This window comes from Schistocerca piceifrons, chromosome 8 (assembly GCF_021461385.2).
Source record: "Schistocerca piceifrons isolate TAMUIC-IGC-003096 chromosome 8, iqSchPice1.1, whole genome shotgun sequence".
In the NCBI taxonomy this organism is placed as follows: Eukaryota; Metazoa; Arthropoda; class Insecta; order Orthoptera; family Acrididae; genus Schistocerca; species Schistocerca piceifrons.
The window spans coordinates 253,713,433-253,735,919 of record NC_060145.1 but is presented as its reverse complement, the minus strand read 5'-3'; the positions used below and the strand labels follow the sequence as shown (position 1 = coordinate 253,735,919).

Genomic DNA, 22,487 nt, shown 5'->3' with positions numbered 1-22,487 from the left:
ATCCAAACCAAACTTGTGCTACATCTCGAATGAACTTATTACTGATGATATGTTATATCCTAATCCTCATTTCTTAGTTTTAATAATTATTGTTCATGAAACAAGAATGCATCTGTTCTTGGACATAAAGCAGCCACTCACTGAAGGAACACATCTCCTTGAGCATTTGTGACCGACTGACTGTAGGTGCCGAGTGAACTCTCAGGTCCAGCTTCTTGCCCACTCTTCTGTTTCAACTCTCCGAACACACGTTGTGGATCTACTCAAAGTTTCAACCTGGTAGTGTCTTCCTCTCAGCTTCTGTCTCCAGGAGTGCTCTTTTGTCAAAGATACTTGGGTATTCTACTTCATAAAAGGAATTAGTGGCTTAACGTACTTTCCAAAAATAAATATCATATATATTGTCAGTGAATATTATATATTACACTATAGACAAGGTCTTTCATCACTTTATGAAGAATGCTCTCAGTGCAAGAACACTGTTCATAGAACACACGGATCTACGTTTTGAGTCCCAATGTCACATCATTAAACTGTCCCAAATGTTCATTTGATGAGTACATAAATTGAATCACTGAAATATCGTGTGTCCACTATGAAGACTGTACCGAGTGTGAACTTGGTAGCCATACTTTAATTCCTGCCCCATTAATTTGTGTTTAAGTCACATAAGTGTTACCTAAAATACTTAATAAATCTATTGAGGCTAGATTCTCTTTTCTCCCCCTGATCTGATCTTGCTTTCATTCTAGTGGTGTGAGGCAATTTTCTCTGACAGGATAATTGGCAGTGAAAATCTATTACACACTGTCTTACTTAGAGAGACAGTGTGAACTCCATAATGTCTGAAAGTGATACCTTGACATTATGAACCAAGAAAACATATTCTGATTTGGGAAATGTAAATATTCAGTACTGGTTTGCTGGATACTGGCATTTTGGAAGTTTGCCTGTGCAGATAATACACGCAGATCCTTACTTAAATTAAAACACCAGCCTGAGTCATTGCTTGTTTTCAATGTGTAAGCTTCATCTGCTGATGTCATTTAAATTTTGTTATTGTTTTACATTGGTAGCATATTATAATTTCTTACTAATACAGAATTGTGTTAACCCGTGAGTGATATGTTCATTGGTGCAGTGCTGGAAAAGAAACTCACTGACATGCTTATTTTTCTTCTAGGGGTTCTATGCATCATCAACCTCAGCATGGGTAAGCCAGACATGACACAGCATGCATGTGTGGCTGTATATAATTTTATGCTATGCATGCTGCATGTTTGGTGTTTGGCTGTATAGTAGAATTTTCTCTTTCACCCTTTTGTATAGAAAAACAGTAGTGAGAATTGTCATAAGGTATAGCAGTGGCAAATTTGAAATGAGATTGTATAATTAGAGCTATAGCACATGGTTTTGTGAATAATACATCATTACTGCCCTCTCTTAGTCCCATGGCACCATTATGTTGTTCCACTAACCTAAGGTAAAATTGAGTGGTCAGTTCCTCTGCATGATATAAATAGAACCTAATGGGCACCCATTGAGGTCCTATGGGCTTTATTCTATTGAGTAATTTATCTATTTTCCAGTTCTACACTCAGCTATTCCTGTATCTGCCATTTGTGCATCCCTTCAATCATTGAAAAAAAAATGTGAAGAAATTTTTGCATAAAAGAGTAGAAACATAAAATTAATATCAAATAGTTCCTTTTTTGCATGAAACTGTGGAGAACTCAGAAAATATAGTATCACCCAGTTAATATGATTTCCTGTACATTGCAGTCTTGTTGCTTATTTTAACACTTACAAGACAGATGTTCCAGAACAGATCTTTACCGAAGTAGCATCTCATTTCTGTTAGTATTCAGTGCAAAAACATTTAGAAAATGCAATAGAATGAGAGGCCATGGTTTACTTATGTAGCTCAGCATATCTCAGACATAGTAGAAATTTCTTTTTAGTACCTTGTGCATGTCAAAATTTATTTAAAAATGGTTTAAGGCAATTACTGGCTTCTGAGTTAATTTAATCCATCATCATAACTACTAAACATAATTTGCATGAACACTGTTACATACTAACAGTTGAAGTAAATGTGCTGCTTTTGTTGAATTCAGAATATCCACTGCATAAAACAGAAAGAAAGCATCTACCAATAGATTGTCAAAATAGGCACAATCACACAGTGCCTCTGGAAACACAGGTGATAAGTGACATCTGATCATTCAAAAAAAAAAAAAAAAAAAAAAAAAAAAAAAAGAAAACAGTTGTAAGTGACATACATGTATGAATCAGTTTCTTTCCCTATGTGACTGGTATAATCTCCCTTTATTTTGTTTTTCATAAATACCAATTTCTTCTGTTGTGAGAAATGCCACTTGTGGAAATCTGATATTCCATGTCTTTGTTCATTTTCGTCTTTATGTATCTTGTTTTGACAGTTGATTATTAGATGCTTTCTTTTTCATTTTGATGTTGTCAATGTTCTTCATTAACTGCATGCATATGGCACTGGAAAATAGATGAAAGTTCATACCAGCCATTAACCAGGATAATAAATTACAATGACTGTGTGGCAGATGAAGGTTAAGTGTTTCATTGACCGATACATTTCATTCAACAGATGAATTATCCTGTCATAGCCATGTAAAAAAGAGACTATTTAAGTTTGCAAATTTCTTAGAACTTGTTTCTTCCTTCTTTCTGTAATATGACAGTCTTATGTTGTTTATTGACAGCTTTTTTTAAAATAAGTTTTGGCTTAACATGCAGCTTTATATATCTTCCAGAGTTTCCATTGGTTTCTCAGTACAGATTCCCAAAGACAACAGCACATTATTACAGTCTGCTTACCACATTTTATACACCATTCAAGTCATTGATATGAAATTTCATAGGGTTCATGAGATTTTTTACACTTTCACATTGAGATTGTTGTAGCAATGAATACCATTAAGGAAACAACATATTGAGAAGTGAGTTTAATGCTTCTAAGGCATTAAACATCTTCTGCAAAATGTACAGTTATCTGTTTTCACAAATTTCTCACACGCGACTTTTTTCTGAATAAATACATTTTTTTTTAGCTGCATTTCCTGCAAAAAAGAATTCCATCACCTAAAATGGTTTTAATGGATACAAAATAAGCAAGCACCCTGGTCTTAAAGCCAGCACAATTAGCAGTACTTTTAAGTACAAAATATGTTGAGCTGATCTTCTTCTTTAAATGATCTTTGTGTTCACTCCATTAACCAGCTGGAGCACATACTTATACTGTATTTTTTAATGCATGACCATTAGCATCTGTTAGTGTTAACAGGAGGTAATTTTTGCTTGTTTGAAATTACATAAGTTGAATCTGCGAAGGTTAGATTTAAACTCTTTGCTTTGTGCCACTTGTAGGCCTGAGGGACAGGATGTTAGTGCCTAGGCTACTGCTGTTAGTCACATATGTGTGGCTGTCCTTGATGTGGGTCACTCCTGCAGTAGCCTCCTCCCACCACTGTTCTTCCCTCCCCTCCCTTCCTCTCCTCCCTGCCACACCAGCTGTGTCCTCAGCTTCTACACTCAGTTAGTGGCTGCTCACAGGCAAGCCAGTGCAGCTCCTGAGGCAGCAGCAAGATGTTCAAGAAGGTGTGTAGTCACTGTTTGACAGGTGGCCCTTTTGTCACTTATCTTTGCAAGTGATTAGATTGTGGAGAGACCAACACCCAGTGACTCCCTTTTTGAGGAAACAGGAGTTAGCTGAAGCAGTACTGGCTTCACTGTATTTTGTTTACTAAATTCCAGCAAACTTCTGATCTTCCGTGTACAGCAACAACATGAATGTGTGTACCTCCTGGTGTGTCAGCAGTGTTGCATTTCGGTGTCTATTATTTGTATAGGGTGTTACAAGAGATGATAGTATGCATAAGTGTCTTACAGCACTTGATTTCTAGAGTGTTGTCATTTGATCTCACTGTGAAATAATGTTTGTTGATTTGTTTAGTTTGGCACATGTAACATCATTGACTCTTACATAAATCTCATTGCTGCTCTACACAAATGACATCATCTATGCAGTACCTACCCACACAACTGTCATCAAATGGGTTTTGAGATCTATTGTTAGTGCATGTCAGGAATATTAGATATGATTATTTTCTAGCTGGACTGACACACAAAATTTTTGCTCACAATTATTTGTGGATGAGTTCATAAATTTAATAAACTACAGTAATGTGATAACAACAGAAAAAATGTGCTATGAATGTCTCTAAGCAACAAAAGAAAAAGTAGAAGTACTTAAGTTTGTAGTTATAGATCCAGTTAATGCTTTGTATCAGTTTATTTTTATGTCTTTAACCTTCAGTATGGGGAATTGTAAGGCAGCTCTGTCATAAGAACGGTTATTACAGTGAATACTTAGACCAGACAATTGCTCATAGAAGAAACAGAAAGAAAGTTAGGGTCTTATGTTACAATCCTTACAGACAGACCACAGCTTGGAGTGGAGAAAGAAATCAGCTGTGTCCTATTTTTCATAAAATCATAGGAAATCCAAAACTGAGTAGCTGAATGTGATCTTGAGCTGTCATCCTCCCAAATGCAAATCCTTTGTAACAGGACTCAAGGCTATTATATGTTTGTTTCTTGTTTTTATGCACACCGATGCCTGTGGAATTTTCACACCTTTACTTCAACAATCTATAAGTAATAATTGATCTGATTAAAAGCCATAGTTCCACAATTATTCTTGCTCAAAATATCTTTGTGTTATTTTATTCTACTTTAATCCAAAATAGATACTCTGTTTTTGTGAATAAAAAAAGCTGCATACCCTGTATAAAAAATAAACATATTGCTTCCTGATGCATGAAATTTGTAGATATAGTTTACATGCTATTTTATTCACTTCTTAACTTTTGTGGTAGAAACACATTTTGAAAATCTCATTAGCCAAAGTTTTGCATAGTACTAAATAAAAAGTGTTATGTAGTAACTTAAAACATAAGATATCATAGAAAATTAATTAAATCTCAGCACAGTATTATTACTCTTTTCCATGTCTTCTCCGTACTTATCTGATCTTCTCTATGAGTGTAGCAGTAAGATATAACAGCAGGAAAGTGCTTATAATAAATCTCTTTTTTTGCATGTGCACAGGCTTTGCAAGTGGCCACAAATGTCACAGAGCAAAAACATCATGTGTCAAGGGACAAGCGCGGTCAGATCCTTGGCAACCTAAGAGGCTTCCGAGGATGCACTGTGTGGTTCACAGGTTGGTACTCATTTGAGTTGTATATGAAACAAATAAACATTACCACTTTTATAAGTTTTTGTTCCTTGTATTTTGGCACAAAGTTTTGCTGCAGTTTACATGCTTGTGTAGAATGCTGCATGTGTGTCTAAGTGTAAGCAAAAATAATAATGTAAAATATGTCAGTCTTGATATGGAAAACACTGACAAGAATAGGGGACAGGATGACAGGACATCTGTTAAAACACTGGGGAATAGCCTCCTTGGTACTAGAGAGAGTTGTAGAAGATAAAAATTGTAGAGAAAGACAGTGATTGGAATACGTCAGCAAATAATTGAGGATGTAGGTTACAACTGCTACTCCAAGATGGAAAATGTTGGCACAGGAGAGCAATTTGTGGTGGACCACACCAAACCAGTCTGCTTGTGTCTGTATGTGTGGATGGATATGTGCGTGTGTGCGAGTGTATACCTGTCCTTTTTTCCCCCTAAGGTAAGTCTTTCCGCTCCCGGGATTGGAATGACTCCTTACCCTCTCCCTTAAAACCCACTTCCTTTCGTCTTCCCCTCTCCTTCCCTCTTTCCTGATGAGGCAACAGTTTGTTGCGAAAGCTTGAATTTTGTGTGTATGTTTGTGTTTGTTTGTGTGTCTATCGACCTGCCAGCGCTTTTGTTCGGTAAGTCACCTCATCTTTGTTTTTATATATATATATATATATATATATATATATTTATTTATTTATTTTCTGCCAAAGTTTTAGTTTTCTATATCTTTTATTTTCTGACCTGTCTATTTTTCCCTGCCCCCACCTCAACCACATGTTATGCACTTAGCTTCCCCCTCTTATTAACTCTTGCACAATGTTTTGTCAGTAATCTCTGCCTTGTCTATTACCCTACCTTCAACCTTTAAGCTGTCTGGTTTTCAAATCTCATCCAGTGCAGATCACAACAGTCAACCTTTCCTTAACTTCTTCCTTAACTTCTATGTATTTTCTCTTGCTGCTGCTTGATGAGTAGATTTTTTTATCTATCCAAGTATATTGTATTCTCAGAATTGTTTATCTGGTGTGCACTGTATAATTAATACTGATTTATGGGCTGACAAAAATACATTGTAAACTACTTTTGAATTCAAAGCTATTAGATTTGTGAATGTCATACAGGTTAGGTCCCTAAATCTTCTGAAATATTTAGCTACTGATTTTATTACTGCTTTTATTCTGTTTCATGATCTAGGTAAATCACTATTTCTAATTATTCAGATTCTTTGTTAATTAATACAATTCAAATGAGGATATGTGCGACATTAAAATTTTCTGTAACGGTTGTACATTTCTTTGAATAAACTAGTATGTTCACAACTGCCTAATGAAACTTGATGAACAAAAGATTAATGAATACAGTTGAAATTGTTACTTCCAGATAATCCAAATTGTTTGATTTGCAAGATCTCTTACTTCATCTGTTCTCACAAGAAATACTCAGAAAGCTGTCAGGTGGTGGACTTGAGCGAACTTTTCATGAATAATACAATAGTTAGCCTGCTGAACAGGCAAACAACTGTAAAACCATTTATAAAATTTATTAATCAGATATTGATCCATATCATCCCCATTAAATGAAACAATGCAGTATTGTTACACAGAAAAATTAATTGGGATATAATCTTGCTATATTTCCAGATATCATTTTACCTTACTTCTACATGGAAGATGAAAGGAGTACTAAAGACAGAAGATACTATTTGGAATATGCTGCACTTTTTATGTACTATTCTCACTTACCCTTGATTAATGGTTATAGGTGTTTACAAAGACTGCAGCATAAATCAATGTCTCTGACCACTGAGCAGTAGTGTCTAGTTTGTATGCCAGTCAAAACATATTTATTGAAATTCCATTATCATATTAAAGCCTTTTTCCTTCAAAAATCTGCCAATCATAAGAAACAAAAGTTGAGACTTATAAATATACTTAGAAACCATCCAAAAGCTGTAGATTTCCTTTGTGTAGATAAGCACTGGTTCAGGTATGATGAAATTGGCTTTTTTCCCTTCCAGGCTACCTCTGTATTAATCATTTCTGCAGAGGTGACAAAAAGGGAGGGGACTGTCTAATTCTTGCCAGAGACAGTGTAGACTGTAATCCAGCACTCAAAACCACACAACTGAACTACAAAAACATTTGAACATGTAGTAGTAGAGATTAAATTCATTAAGCTTTTAGTTATATGATTCTATTGATCACCTGATAGTAGCTTACCAGTATTCATTTCAAAACTAGACATGTGATCCAAGTGTACAGCTCAAAGTACTCTAATATTTTGCTATATGGTGACATTAACATACTTGATTGAAGATAGTCTGCAGCTTGGCAAAAAATAGTGTATGTGTTAAAATGCTATAACATGGAAAATATGAACCACAGACCTGGAAGAATAAAACCTGCCAGTTCCTCTACTGTTGACAGTTTTCTTAATACCGACAACTCATTGTCACATACATTAAACATTGTTTTTAATGGTACATTTGATAGTAACTATTTGATATTGAATATAGTCGTGCCAAACACAGATAAGCAGAGACATGCCAGCATTTATAGAAACAAGTATCAGTGGGAAATAAGAATATTGTAGCAACTCTCACACATTTGCTTCACACTGCTGACTGGATGGATGTTCATAATGCCTGTCATGTTGACATTAAAATAAGTGAACTGATGGGTACTCTGCAGTACTGTTATGATGTAGCATCTCCTTTCAGATTTACATCTATACAGCACCAGTGCAGAAATAATTAAATTTAGAAATACAAATATCTCACAAAAATAAAAAAATAGTTTCTTGTATACAACAGAGTTCCATATAGTGAGTTATTTCATGACTATTTCAGACTGTATAAAAAATTCTCAAGTTATTCACGAACCCAAGAGACTACAACCTGCAAATTATAGTCAACACTAGGAATAAACCTAAAGCCATGTGGGAAGCAATAAAAGAACAGTTGGTAAGAAAAGCAAGGGTCAGACAATAATATACATTAAGAATAAGGATAGGGTTGTCTCTGACCACAGATAAATACGTGAAGTAATCAATAACCATTTCGTAAACATTTACAACAAGCTTTCTTCTCTTATTAGTTCCTGTGCCCTCTCTACATCTACATCCATTTCTGCTTCCATACTCTGCAAACCACTGTGAAGTGCATGGCAGAGGGTTTCTCCCATTGTACCAGTTATTAGGGTTTCATCCCATTCCATTTATGTTTAGAGCTAGGGGAGAAATAATTGTTTGAATGCCTCTGTGTACACTGTAATTATTCTTATCTTGTGATCTGTATGTGAGCGATATGTAGGGGGTTATAGTAAATTCCTAGAGTCGCCATTTAAAACCAGTCCTCGAAACTTTAGTCAATAGACTTTCTCAGGGTACAGTAGATTAAGTCTATCTTCAAAAGTCTGCTAGTTCAGTTTCTTCAGCAACACTGTAACACTCTCCCTTGGGTCAAACAAACCTTTGGCAATTCGTGTTGCCCTTGCCTGTATACATTCAATATGCACAGTTAGTCCTATTTGGTACGGGTCCCATGCCCTTGAGCAATATTTTAGAATGGGTCGCATGAGTGATTTGTAAACAGTCTCCTTTGTAGACTGATTGCACTTCTCCAGTATTCTGCCAATAAAGTGAAGTCAACATGTGTTACCGACAAACGAGCTTAACTGATCATTCAATTTCATATCCTTACAGAGTCTTACACGCAGATATGTGTACAAGTTGGCCAAGTCCAACTTCACTGACTGATATTATACTCATAGGACACTATGTTTTTTCATTTTGTGAAATGCACAATATTGCATATCTGAACATTTGAGGGAAGTTGCCAATCTTTGCACTACTTTGAAATCTTAGATCTAACTGAATATTTATGCAGCTTCCTTCAGACAGTACTTCATAACAGATAACTGCATCACCTGCATAAGATCAAAGTTTTGACAACAAGCATATGTGAGTCAAATGTGTTTTGGAAATCAATAAATATTGCATCTACCTGATTGCTTTGATCCAAAACTTTCAGTGTGTCATGTCAGAAAAGTGTGAGTTGGGTTTCATGTGATCGGTGTTTACAGAATCCATGCTGACTGGCATGGAGGAGGTCATTCTGTTCAAGATACCTCATTATGTATGAGCTCATAATATGTTCTAAGACTCTGCAACAAATTGATGTGAGAGGTATTGGATGGTAATTTTGTGGATAACTCCTACTACCCTTCTTGTAGACAGCTATTACATGCGATTACTTCCAACCACTAGGCATATTTTGTTGTTTGAGGGATCTATGATAGATTGTAGTTAGGAAAGGAGCTAAATCAGCCACAAATTCTATATAGAATTGGATAGGGATTTCATTGCGCCCTACACTTTTCTTCAGTTTTAATTACTTCAGCTGTTTCTGAACATCACTGACACTAAAATTGATTTCACTCATCTTTTCAGCACTACAAGGACTTAATTGGGGCAACTCTCCTTGGTTTTCCTTCATAAAAGAACATTTGAAAATGGAGTTAAGCATTTCACCTCAATTTTCGCTCCTGTCTGATTCACTAGAGCTGGACACTCACTTTGGTGCCACTAACAGCCTTTCCATCGACCACTTTTCTTTGGGCTGTGTGAAAGATCATTTCACAATATTCTGCTGAGGTAGTCATTGAAGGCATCATGCATTGCTCCCTTGACAGCCAAACACGTTTCATTCAGCATCTCTCTATCTATAGCCCTATGCTTTGTTTTACACCTATTACACAGTACTCCCTGTTTCTTTAGAAGTTTCTTTACAGTGACTGTAGACCATGGTGGTTGTTCCTGATATAAACTGTTCTACTGGGTACATATCTATCCAGTGCATGATTAACGATTCTTTTAAACTTGAGCCATAGTTCTTCTATATGCTCCTGTCCTGCTCAAGTTTCAAATTCCTCATGGAGATATGACATTATCGATTTTCTGTCTGGTTTACTGAACATATATATCCTTCTGAATGTTTTAGTCATCCTTTGTACTTTGGTAATCATTGTTGTCATGATCACTGATACCATTTTTGATGTGGACATCCCAAAGACATCAGGTATGTTTGTTGCCATTAGATGCATGATATTTCCATCATGAGCAGGGTTCCAAACTATTTGTTCTTGTTAGTTTCCAGAGAAGGCATTTAGCAATGTTTCAGCATGTCTTATGTGTTCCCCAAAACTTTCCAGGACACTGTTTCTTGATCCAGTCACACCAATTAAAATCTCCCATATTATAAAACAAAAACTACACTCAATTGGTTTTGATGGCATATCCAATATCTTCTCAAAGATTAGATTAGATGTACTTTCATTCCAATTGATCCACAGTGAAGAGATCATCTGGGATGTGGAACACATCAGAAAAGAAGCATATACAATAAATATTTACAAAATGAGAACAGATATGCTGAGTGTACTGTATGCTGAGTGTACTGGCTTAGTGGTAGTCCAATGAGCTGGCTTCAAGTTTTAATCATAAAATGTGCTTAGTTAGTATTTTAATCATTTGCCAAAATAATTCCATACAAATTAATGATTTCTTCATTTTCACGTGTTTTCAACTCCATCATAACATATTTGTAACAGCCAAGATTTCTGTAGGAGATGTGTTTACGTGTAATAGAAGCAGGCTATTGCTCACTTCAAAAATGAACTTCATAATTGAAAAACAGCCACTCCAAATAGCTCAATTTAAAAATCTGGCTGTGTTATCTTTATACTGTTACTGTTGTAATTTAATCTTGAACATGAATGATATTCTGACTTTAATACAGGTACATGTCTTCAATAACCCTGTTACTAATGTTGAGTTTTTCCTAGTTTTAGTCTGCTGTCACACTAATATAAACTTCTTTCCCATAGGACTGTCTGGAGCAGGAAAAACATCTATTGCATTTGAGCTGGAAGCATACCTCATCTCACGAGGTATACCTTCATATGGTCTTGATGGAGACAATGTGAGAACAGGCCTCAATAAAGATCTAGGCTTCAGCAAGGAAGATCGTGAAGAGAACATTCGTAGGGTGGCTGAAGTGGCGAAGTTGTTCGCTGACAGTGGAGTTGTTGCACTATGCAGTTTTGTTTCTCCATTTGCTGCTGTAAGTTTAAAACTTAATTTCTTTTTAAAACAAAAGTTTTTACAAAAAGGAAAAATGTTATTAAAATACAATACTATTTCCATTGTTGTAAGACAATTCTGTGGTGACAAAGGTACAATGAAGACATCAAAAACTTCTTTTTATGTGTGAAGTTCTGAAATGCATTACTTTTTATTAATTTTTGTGTTCATAGCAAGGGTCTGGTGTATTCAGTTTCTACCATTGTGTTTAGTACATGACTTTTTCACGTGGAAATTTCAAAAAATATATTAGCGTCTTTTTTACCGTACATTACAGGACAGAGAAATGGCACGTAAAATCCACAAGGAAAGTGATTTGCCATTTTTTGAAGTCTTTGTTGACACACCGCTGAATGTATGTGAACAACGTGATGTTAAGGGCTTATACAAGAAAGCTAGACAGGGAAGCATTAAAGGTAATACATGACATTACGTGTTTACTTTAACTTTCCAGCTTCAATTTTTTTCTGTCTGCATGTGTTGCATTATTATTCTCCATTGTTTGATGTATTTCAATGTAAGCTATATCATTCTAAAATGAAGAAAGTTATAAGACAGCAGAAGAATGCTTCCTTTATTTTCACCAAAACTAAAACAGCTTAAAGAGAATGAAAATAAACACATTTTGAAATTGAAGTTTTTGCCTTATTAAATTGTTGGAAAATAATAAGAGATAGATGAAAGATTTACAATTGGAAGATAAAAAGTTAAACTCTGGATAAGCGAAGGCAAAACATCTAGGGTACAACTTGGGAATAACATGATATTGCATAGTTAGGATTCAATTTTCAGATCACTAATATTGAATTGTGAATAATGAATACCATATGTCAGAGATGATATCAAAAATCCAGAAAAAATCACAGAATATTGATGAAAAGAGACCATAAGAGAAAAATGTGTAAACAAGAAAAAAAAAATAAATAAATAAAACTAAAGAGAAGAAGAATATGAAAGATATAGTTGATAATTGTGACTGAGTTTTGTATATTCACTAACACTAATTTTGAGAGTATTTGACACCTGAATTGATCACTGTTCAATTTTTGGAGGGGAAACACACTGTCTCCCTTAATTAGGAAGGATTAGAATGTCTTTACCCAACTGGGTGCTACGAAAGAGCAGAAAAACTAGAGATATATAGGAGCACATGAAAGGCAGACATCTTTCTATTTTTTGAAGAGGTGATTGTTATGTTTCTTGTTTAGATATGTATTTCATCTAGATATTACCAATGGGTGTTTCATGACTCATAATTTGTGTGGAAATGGCTCATTCAGTTCCGAAACACATAATTTTTATGTTCATTTAAGACTGTTAGGATGTCTGACAGAGAAAATTACAATAAATATAACTCTAGTGTAAAGGCAAGTGCAAAAATTATGAATAAATATGCAAAAATGCATTAACACAAAGAAAAAAGGTATGAGACAGAGTAGGCAAAATTCTTGATAGCAATAAATAAGTAAAAGGGAAGTAAATAAAACATTAAGTTTAATATACACAGTACTCTCAACAATACAAATTTAAAGAATAAGCTAAAAGTGAACTGCATCACTTAATATTACCAGAAAATATTCCAGATAACCTAACCAGTTACAGAAATTTTATCCATATTTCAGTTAACTGCAATGTGTTGACATTTAATTGTTGGTAAGGTGGGTACCAGGTTGAGATTCATTGGGAGAGTCCTTAGAAAATGTAGTCCATCAACAAAGGAGGTGGCTTACAAAACACTCATTCGACCTATACTTGAGTATTGCTCATCAGTGTGGGATCCGTACCAGATCGGGTTGACGGAGGAGATAGAGAAGATCCAAAGAAGAGCGGCGCGTTTCGTCACAGGGTTATTTGGTAACCATGATAATGTTACAGAGATGTTTAGCAAACTCAAGTGGCAGACTCTGCAAGAGAGGCACTCTGCGTCGCGGTGTAGCTTGCTCACCAGGTTTCGAGAGGGTGCGTTTCTGGATGAGATATCGAATATATTGCTTCCCCCTACTTATACCTCCCGAGGAGATCACAAATGTAAAATTAGAGAGATTCGAGCGTGCACGGAGGCTTTCAGACAGTCATTCTTCCCGCGAACCATACGCGACTGGAACAGAAAAGGGAGGTAATGACAGTGGCACGTAAAGTGCCCTCCGCCACACACCGTTGGGTGGCTTGCGGAGTATAAATGTAGATGTAGATGTTAAAGATTAACTATTTGATACAGAGTGTGGGACTGAGACGATGTATTTCATAAGATGTTTGTCTGTTGCAGGTTTCACTGGAGTTGATCAGGCATATGAAAAACCTGAAAATCCTGACTTGGTAGTGAAGACAGTTAACTCAAGTGTTGAAGAAAGTACAATGCAAGTTGTAGAATTTTTGCAGGAGCATGTAAGTTAAACATAGTAGTACACTAAGTTGTTTGTTAAATATGTACATAATGGCATAATGACATAATGTGTTAACATTTAAGGGTATAATTCCACCAACATTAAAAGCGAGTGATGAGGTCCATGAGCTGTTTGTACCTGAGAATAGGCTAGCAGCAGCAAAAGAGGAAGCAGAGCATTTGCCTGCTTTGGAAATCACAACACTAGATCTTCAGTGGCTGCAGGTTCTATCTGAAGGATGGGCTTCACCCCTTGAAGGCTTCATGCGCGAAGACCAATTTCTGCAGGTAAAGTAGACATTTGAAAGTGTCTGAAAAAAGTTAACTTTCATTTTGTATATGTCTCTTCTTAATATTTTTAAATCTAGTGAATGCATGAAGATTGCCCCTAATCAGTTATTAATGTTATGACCTTGTGAATGGAACTATGCTCTATTAGAGGTAGGAAAATCACTGAAAAAGGGCGTCTATTAAGAAGTTGACAGAAAATGTCTGTGAACAAACATTAACAGAAAATTAACTAGTCGAATCAGAGCTTTATTTATCTATGAAAAACAGAAGAAAACTTTGGGATAAACAGGACCATTCAATGATCAGGCAGGAAAATCACAGCGTAATGAGATCAGAGGAAACCCAATAATTACTGTCAGTATTCTACTAGATTAACAAATAACAGAAAACATTTTTAAAGAACTTGTTGACCATAAAGAACAAGTGGAAATACCAAAGATACTGGCACTCATGGAGAAGCTCCTCTGAGATAAGGGAACCAATAGGAGTCATCAGGTAGGTTGCTAGAAAAAATTTAGCACCTCTTCAGTGTGGAAGTCTTTCAGTTATTTTTGCATCTGGGTCTTAAATGAGTGGACCATGCACTCTGTTTCCCTATTAGATTATGACTGAATTGGAGGAAACGAACATGGTGAATGCCTGACTGCACACAGAACTCACAAAATGTCTGAGACAGGAACTTGGGTCCATTGCCAGAAACAAGGGTAACTGCAAGACCTTCCACAGAAAAAATTTTGAGACAGCTTGAATAGCCAAGGAGCTCTGGACCGTGTGTGGAAAATTCAAAAACACATCAATGAAAATTAGCCGGAACACATTCAGAAATAGACCCAAGAAATCAACATGAGTGCATTTCCAGGGCTTTATTGCTGGATGTCATGGCTCCTAGGTCATCGTTCTGTGCCCCTCATGTAACAGTTGTAAAACCTCCAGCAGCAAACTCCCGGGATTGACCACCTAGGGAGATGTATCATTCGTGGAAATGAGGGGGACCCCATCGAAGACTGAGAGGTGATGCTGCAAGACAAAGTAGTTAGAAATTGGAGTGGAAGAGTGGCTGGAGGACAAGAAAACCAACTCTGTTGGATGAGGCTGACTACCTGCTGAAATCAGGCTTGGCCGATTTTGCCTTGGCAACTCAGGCACTAGTAATCAGAAAACCATCTACTGCTTGGCAGGAAGAGACATCCATGAAAACACACGATCTCCTCCCAAACAAACTTGGGGTCCAGGCCTACAGGCTGGTGGAATAAGGCTTATGCATTGGTGGGGCACACCATGGGGCAGATGTGATTGTCATATTTGTATTTGGAGGGTAACAAGGCCCACTGCAACAACTTGTGGTCTACCTTATCAGGGACCCATGCAGATGGACTAAATAACAAAATCCATAATTAGTTGGAATTTGATGCCATACAAGAAACCATGAAGTTAGGGACTGCACACACTACAGCCAGAGCCTCTTTCTCAGTCTAAAAGTACTGTACCTCTAGTGGACTGAGAGTTTTGGATGAAAACACAAGTAGCTGCCGCATTCCAATGGGAGAGAACCACCCCCATGCCATGCTTTGTGGTATCTGCAGCCAAAACCAATGGCATGTTGGAATGTGGTGCTGACCAGAGGCATTCCGACAGCATTGTGAAGGCCTGGTCACACCCTGGAGACCAGACAAAGGGAGCACCTTTGCATGGAAGGAGATGCAGTGGGTGTGCGAATGTGGACACCCCAGGAATGAACTGATGGTAATAGGCAATTTTACCTAAAAAAAACTGCAGTTTACATAATGACAAAAGAGACATGGCAAGTCAATAATGGCTGTGACAAGACTCTCCATGGGTCAGATACCCTGCCTCGAGATGATGTGGCCCTGGTACTCAAGAGATGGTTGGGAAAATTTGGACTATTGCAGACTGCAGTGCAGACCCATGGCCAGAGTTTTTGAAAGAGTGCTGGAGGTTGTGCAGATGATTTCTCATAGTATGTCCTTTAATGATGAGGTAATCTAGGTAGTTGAAGCAGTGCGGAATATTGTATGTGACCTATTCCAAATTCCAGCGTAACTGGTGACATGGTTTGGAGAGACCAGTTTTGGAGAAGAATTTATCCAGTAGTGTGTGTCTGAACAGTTCATCAGGATGTGGCAAAGGAAATGTGTTGACCACGGACTGTGAATTCACAGGGGCCTTAAAATTGCCAAAATTGCTTAATTCATCAGTGTGTTTCTTAATGAAGACACATGGTGTGGCACATTCACTAGAGAAAATGGAGAGTGAGCCAGTCCAGCTTCACCTTGACTTGGAAGTGAAGGGCCAAGGGAATGTCTCTAGCACGAAAAAATCTAGGATGAGCTGACTGCTACAAGGTATGTGGGCTGAAAAGTCTGTGGTGCATCCTAGCTGTTCTGCAGAAATTTTGAGCCCAGAGATTCCAGTGAGTGATAGGGGACCTCAGCAGATACTATCTGTATGGAGCCCATGTCCAAAATGCCAAAGGCCTAAAAGGTATCAAACCCAACAATGTTTGCTAAACTATTGTCAAGGATGGCAATAAAGGTAATAGGTCAAGTCACTGAGTTATAGGTGACTTCAGCTATGAATTGGCCACGCAAGGGGATTTGATGTTTCCCATATCCTGTGAGGTGCCTGTTTACTGGTGACAACTGTGGAGAGCCGAGGTCTAAATGTGTTTGGCGTTTAAGCAGGGAAACTGCCGCACCTGTGTCTACAAGCAGGTGCAGCTGACATGTGAGAACGAAAGTCTATAAAAAAAGCTTATTGGAATCATGATCGGTAATCTGCCCTAATGACAACACTTCCTACATATCCTTTCCGTGACCTCTGATGCTGCATTCTGTGCAGTTGAGTGGCAGACTACCACAATGTGGCCTTTTTCAAACATATACAATAGACGGCCCAACAATAGGGACATTCTGATCTGTCATATATGGAGCAATGCACCACACATTACGACACTACTGGGCACTACACGCTGAAGTTTGAATAATTTGACTCGAGCCCCCACATGCTACGGACAGTATGTGTGTGTGTGTGTGTGTGTGTGTGTATGTGTGTTTTACACTCAGCTTAATTGAGTGGCCCATAAATGTGGCTGGTCTCAATGTTTGGCCATGTTTTTCGTCATTGGGTGCCAGCTCACACCTGTTGTAAGCTGAAATAAAATATAACAAAACAATGCAGGCAGGTCTTGTGGTGAAATTTAAAATATTGAGTCACTCATGTTGATTTATAATTTGAACAAATAGTTTATTTTTCTTCAGTATATTCACTATACACTTAAAATGCAGACTGAGGGGCTCTTACATAAGGGCGGCCGTTAATAACTGATGCAACAACACTTCACTATAAAATTCATGTTTCAAGATCACGGCACTCGACAGTCTATTCACAAAATACGCTCTTGTCTGCTGTCCTAAACCACTATATTGTGCTCAACTTGATCATTTTCGAACATCGCTACATACATACTTGTTCCCGAAAGTGGCTACCAACCCACTACCACCACCTGATGTGCGTCACGTCCAGCTCTAAGTGTCGCTCAAAACCAACTCCCCATCATCAAAGATGGCCACCCTATGCACCCTCAAAATGACTGCAAAAATCAAAATAATGTTTGAAAAAAATGAATTATGAATATTCTAAAACTAGACACAAAAGCACATCTTATACATTGAAAATTATGTAAAATTTACAGGCAATAACAATTTAAAGTCCAATTTTATGTATCTGCGACCATTTTTTCACAAATAATGTTCTTGAGGCGCGTCATATTGCTTTTCCCAGATTTCTGATATTTAACATAAATAAACAAATAAAAATACATACTTAATTACTCATCTACCTCTTTAAATTTTAGAATGCTGCCACTAGTTTTGTCTCTTTAAATTTATTTATTATCAAAAACACAGTTTCTCTCAGTGAATCCCATATTCTGATCTCTCATTCAAAATTGGCACATGCTATGCTAAATCAGCTATGATTGCTCGATGCAGCTCTACTAGCTGCATCCGTAGACACTATGTTTATATTAATCGCCAAAGCATTACTGAAATATTAGCTTTGGAACTTTCATAAATTTACAATTCTGAAGACAACAATAACTTTTAAATCATTATATATTTTTATGGCACATCTAGATAATTTAGTTTTACATACTTTTCTGTCCATAAGTGCCAACCCACACCTTCGTGTCACCCTTAGGTCTGTTTCTATCAGTTTTTCTGTAGAAATAAAACCTTGCCAAGCACTTGGGTTTTTCCAAGGCCGCATAAATGCTAGCCACTCACCACAGCCCCATAGCAACTGCAAGCCATGTGCTCTGTGGTGGGAAACTGCCACTCCAATCTCCCATCACAGCTTCTATGCTCACAACATGATGTCAACAGGGAGCAGCAGCTGAACTCATGAGCACTGTGTGGGAACTGCTGAATCAGCCGGCTTGCATCACTATGACATTGTCCTACCCAGATGAAGTGATCATTACTGGGCCACCATGTGCCACTGTAACATCACAACAGGCTTCCAGATGCTGACCAGTGGCATGTGAGACCTCATACAACTGGGCAATGGACAAAACCTTTTCAATGGATGAGGCCCCTAACTGAAGGGTCCATTGCTCGACATCCTTGTCTGAGGTGGAGCAGATGATAACTTCATGAACCATGATGTCCATGTATTACTCTTTTGACTAGGCTGTGACAAAATTACAATTGTGACTAAGGCTGTCAAGGGTTCAGGCCCAGGCGTAATACGACTGATGGGGCTGTTTCTTGTGTTGGTAAAATTCAGCTTTAGTGGTCATGATATGTATGCAGTGGCAGTAATAGGAAGACAGTAACAAACATAAGGTGACAAATAACAACAAGGAAGCTTCCTGCAATGGGACCAACTGCCACAACACCTGATATGAGATATCCATGACAAAAACAGAGCATGAGATACCTCCACAATTGTAACATGGAATGCATGAAAATGCCGCCATAGGTGGTGTTCATACTCCTCCCAATCTTCTGGTGCCTTGTTGCTTGTCAGGAACTGTGGAGGAAATGGAGCCAGAGATGAATTTTTGGAGAGCAATTCCAGCACAGCTTGTTGCATCATCATGATGAGATCCTTCTGTTGCTGCACCAGTGTTTGAATCAGAGACTCCGATCACCACAAAATGTGAAAAGCAGCTGCACAACAAAAAACACATGAAGATATGAGCCTACTCATCACCAATATCTTCTAGTCCCAGAAGAGAGAACACCACACAATGACTGACACAATAAACGTTATTAAGTCTAGAAAATAACTTATTATAATAGGTACATTTGCCATAGAGTGGCTCATGAGAACAATTCAATAAGGCATATGCAGAAGTAAACATGTAACTGAGTTAGAGCTGGCCAAGGCCATCTCTAAGAGCTGTCGCTGGTAGAGTGCACAGATAAGAAGCTGTGTGCACATGAGTGGCTGACAGTTGTCTAACTTCTAGTTGCGTCTGATGACTTCTATGGTGCGCCTCATGACTGCATGCCCAAGTCTCAGGTGTGGATCAATATTGGTCACTACTACTACTACTACTACTACTACTACTACTACACATAGCTAATGCCTGGAAAATGTAATTTCATTTGTATACAAACAGCACCTTTGGTGTTGTAGGTTGTTGTCAATATTTCCCACAGCTTAGCTAATTGCTTGTGATGTTATCTGAATGTGTTCTGTACACCTGAAGTGCAGCTTTAAGTAAACTGTAGTGCTACATAAGTGATTACTCCCTGCAATGGTTAACTTTGACACACTCTCTCTTTGCTTTATGTTTGCTCTCTGTTTTGTAATTATTCTATTGTTTGATTCTCTGTTTTTTTTTTTTTAAAAAAAAAAAAAAAACATCAAATGAGTTACAGAACAGTTTCTCATTTGCAATAAAGTGAATTTATTCAACCTGCAATAATTGGTGACCGCAATGTGATGTTTGACCATCACTGACATGTCGAACTGTGCATTTTGCCAAGAAAGGAGCACTTGCATCAATCATGTTATGCACCTTTTGTGGCCTTGTTACTGTAACTCTGATGTCAAACATGCTAGCAATCACAGATGTGCCTACAGGTGAAGCAATCAATTGTGTGTTGGTAAAACCACTACTATTTTGACAATAGAATCATGTCCTATGATTCATACAGTTAGAAAGAACTGCAGATGAGACGAATTATAGTTGCAGTGTTGCAAAACTCAGCGAAGAAATGGCCGTGGAGGTACAAAACACTCTGGTGTCATCACTGAGTACTGAGCACTACACAGCAAGCAAGAATGCCCTGGTAACATTCCTCTTTCAATCTGAAGTGAAGAGATTGGAAGAGCCACTCTGAACTGAAGAGTTTGGGGATCACACTCCATCACAGCTACTGCACCACCCTGAATATGTTAGTGAGCAATGCTGTTAATGAAGAAATCCTGCACTATATTTAACTACCATGCCTGCCAGATGATGCACAGAAGATATTAACAGTGTGTGCTGATGCGATGCACTCATTCAAATCGTGGATCGCATAGTGGAGATGTATCTGTCCGTGAGCATCACCACAGTTTGCCTATAGCCTCAGGCAGATAAAACCCTCAGTGCATTACAAGTGCAGATCACGAAGCTCACCACACAAATTGCTGCCTTACAAGCTCGGAGTACCTGTCGCCAATTCTGTCACCACCACCCACTGGAAAGGCATAACCATTCATTCTGATCAGCAAGAGTGTGCTGGTGACACTGACAGGTCAGCTCCAAGATGCAGAAGTACAGTCCACCATGTGAGAAGGGATACTCAACAGAAAGTGAATGATAATGGTCACTGGCTCTCCAGATGGCAGCCATCAACTGTTTGTGACAGAACATAATACAAAGATACAGTTCCTAGTAGACACAGGTGTTGATGTGTCAATTTATCCATCTGCCCATCTGCTGTACTGCAACTGTAATGACTGCTGCCTTCTTGCCACCAATGGTTCTATGATCTTAACACAGGATCAAGCCACATTAACATTAAACTTACGCCTGCGATGCAAATTTGAGAGGCAACTCTTCATAGCAGATATAACATACTCTGTACTCAGAGCAGACTTCCTATCATTTTATGGACTACTGCCTTACTTCTGTTATCGACATCTCCTTGATACCACTACCAACTTGGTAAGCAAAAGGCAGTTAGGTCATGTGGATGATACTGCAGTGCGGATGATAAACAGTGACTCTCCATCCATAGAGCTCCTTACGCAGTTCTCAGAGATTTCATATCAGACACCTACACTAGTGCTCATGCAGCACTTGAGAGTAGGCTATATGTGAACCACACCAGAGAAACTGAAGTAGCGAAGCAGGAATTCTTGTTCATCCTCACATAGGGAATCTGCCACCCATCGAGTAATAATTGGTTGTCTCCACTGCATGTGGTCCCAAAGAAGAAAAATGGAAAAAATGTGAATATTACATATAGCTCAGTGCCAGAACCATCACTGACTGGTATCCAATACCGCTTATCCAAGATTTCAATTGAACATCCATGGTAAGCACACAGTTACTACGTGAGTTTTACCAGATATCTGTGGCACCAGACAGTGTTGCAAAGATTGCCATCTGCACACCATTTGGACATTTGAATTCACTATGTGGGGCGGCGGGTAGAGTTATTGTTATTAAATCTAGAATGTAATGTAGAAAAGATGCTTTCCCGGCCGATGCACCATATGTGGGGCGGCGGATGGAAATATTTGTTATAAAATGTTCCTACTATTTATTGCTGTTGTTTGCCGTTCTCAACACTGGCTCTCTAACTACAATGCTGGCAACCAGAAAGTGATTAGCAAAATGTGAAGCCTGTAATTAGAATTCCTAGTGCCCACTTCATCTGCGAAATACACTTATAGCTACAGCTTATAGCTCTGAGGAATTAGGAGATTGTCTGGGATTCATAATCAAAAACGATTCTCTCTAAAATGTTCACTATATTCTGAAAGTCACAGACCAAAAAAGAATCCACACAATCCAACTACCAGAGCAGTTCAGAGTCTAATGCGCTGATGCAACTATAACTGTTCAAATTAAAGGTTTAAGTGAATGCTCGCCATAATTTGATGATAAAGTTCATCAAACGCCACGCTAAATAATGGTAGAATGTCTGTCCAGCGACGGCACATGAAAATACGACATACGCAAATTGAAGATAGATCATTAAAGTCATCCCAGAATTAACACTTCACTCGAAAACGATTTCATGGTTACGTGTATCCCGAGTAACTTATTACGGCATCCGAGGCTGTTTATAGCAATGATACCGATGCGACGCGACTCCCGGCATAGATGGTGCACTAATCAGCGTCTGGAGAGAACTGGGG

The 22,487-nt window shown here is 37.9% G+C and overlaps 1 protein-coding gene across 6 annotated transcripts in view; it reads left to right on the top strand.

The window, feature by feature from the left end:
- The window catches only part of LOC124711301 (bifunctional 3'-phosphoadenosine 5'-phosphosulfate synthase), a 342,281-nt gene that overhangs the window by 276,296 nt on the left and 43,498 nt on the right, over positions 1–22,487 (top strand). For 3 of the 6 annotated variants that reach the window (XM_047241305.1, XM_047241306.1, XM_047241307.1), the window contains 6 exons: positions 1,184–1,213; positions 5,146–5,260; positions 11,170–11,405; positions 11,703–11,841; positions 13,692–13,810; positions 13,893–14,096. In XM_047241305.1, coding sequence (XP_047097261.1) covers positions 1,184–1,213; positions 5,146–5,260; positions 11,170–11,405; positions 11,703–11,841; positions 13,692–13,810; positions 13,893–14,096 — 843 coding nt within the window. Of the gene's footprint in view, positions 1–1,183; positions 1,214–3,485; positions 3,634–5,145; positions 5,261–11,169; positions 11,406–11,702; positions 11,842–13,691; positions 13,811–13,892; positions 14,097–22,487 lie in introns of those variants that run through there. The other 3 variants (XM_047241309.1, XM_047241308.1, XM_047241310.1) reach the window with 2 other exon arrangements.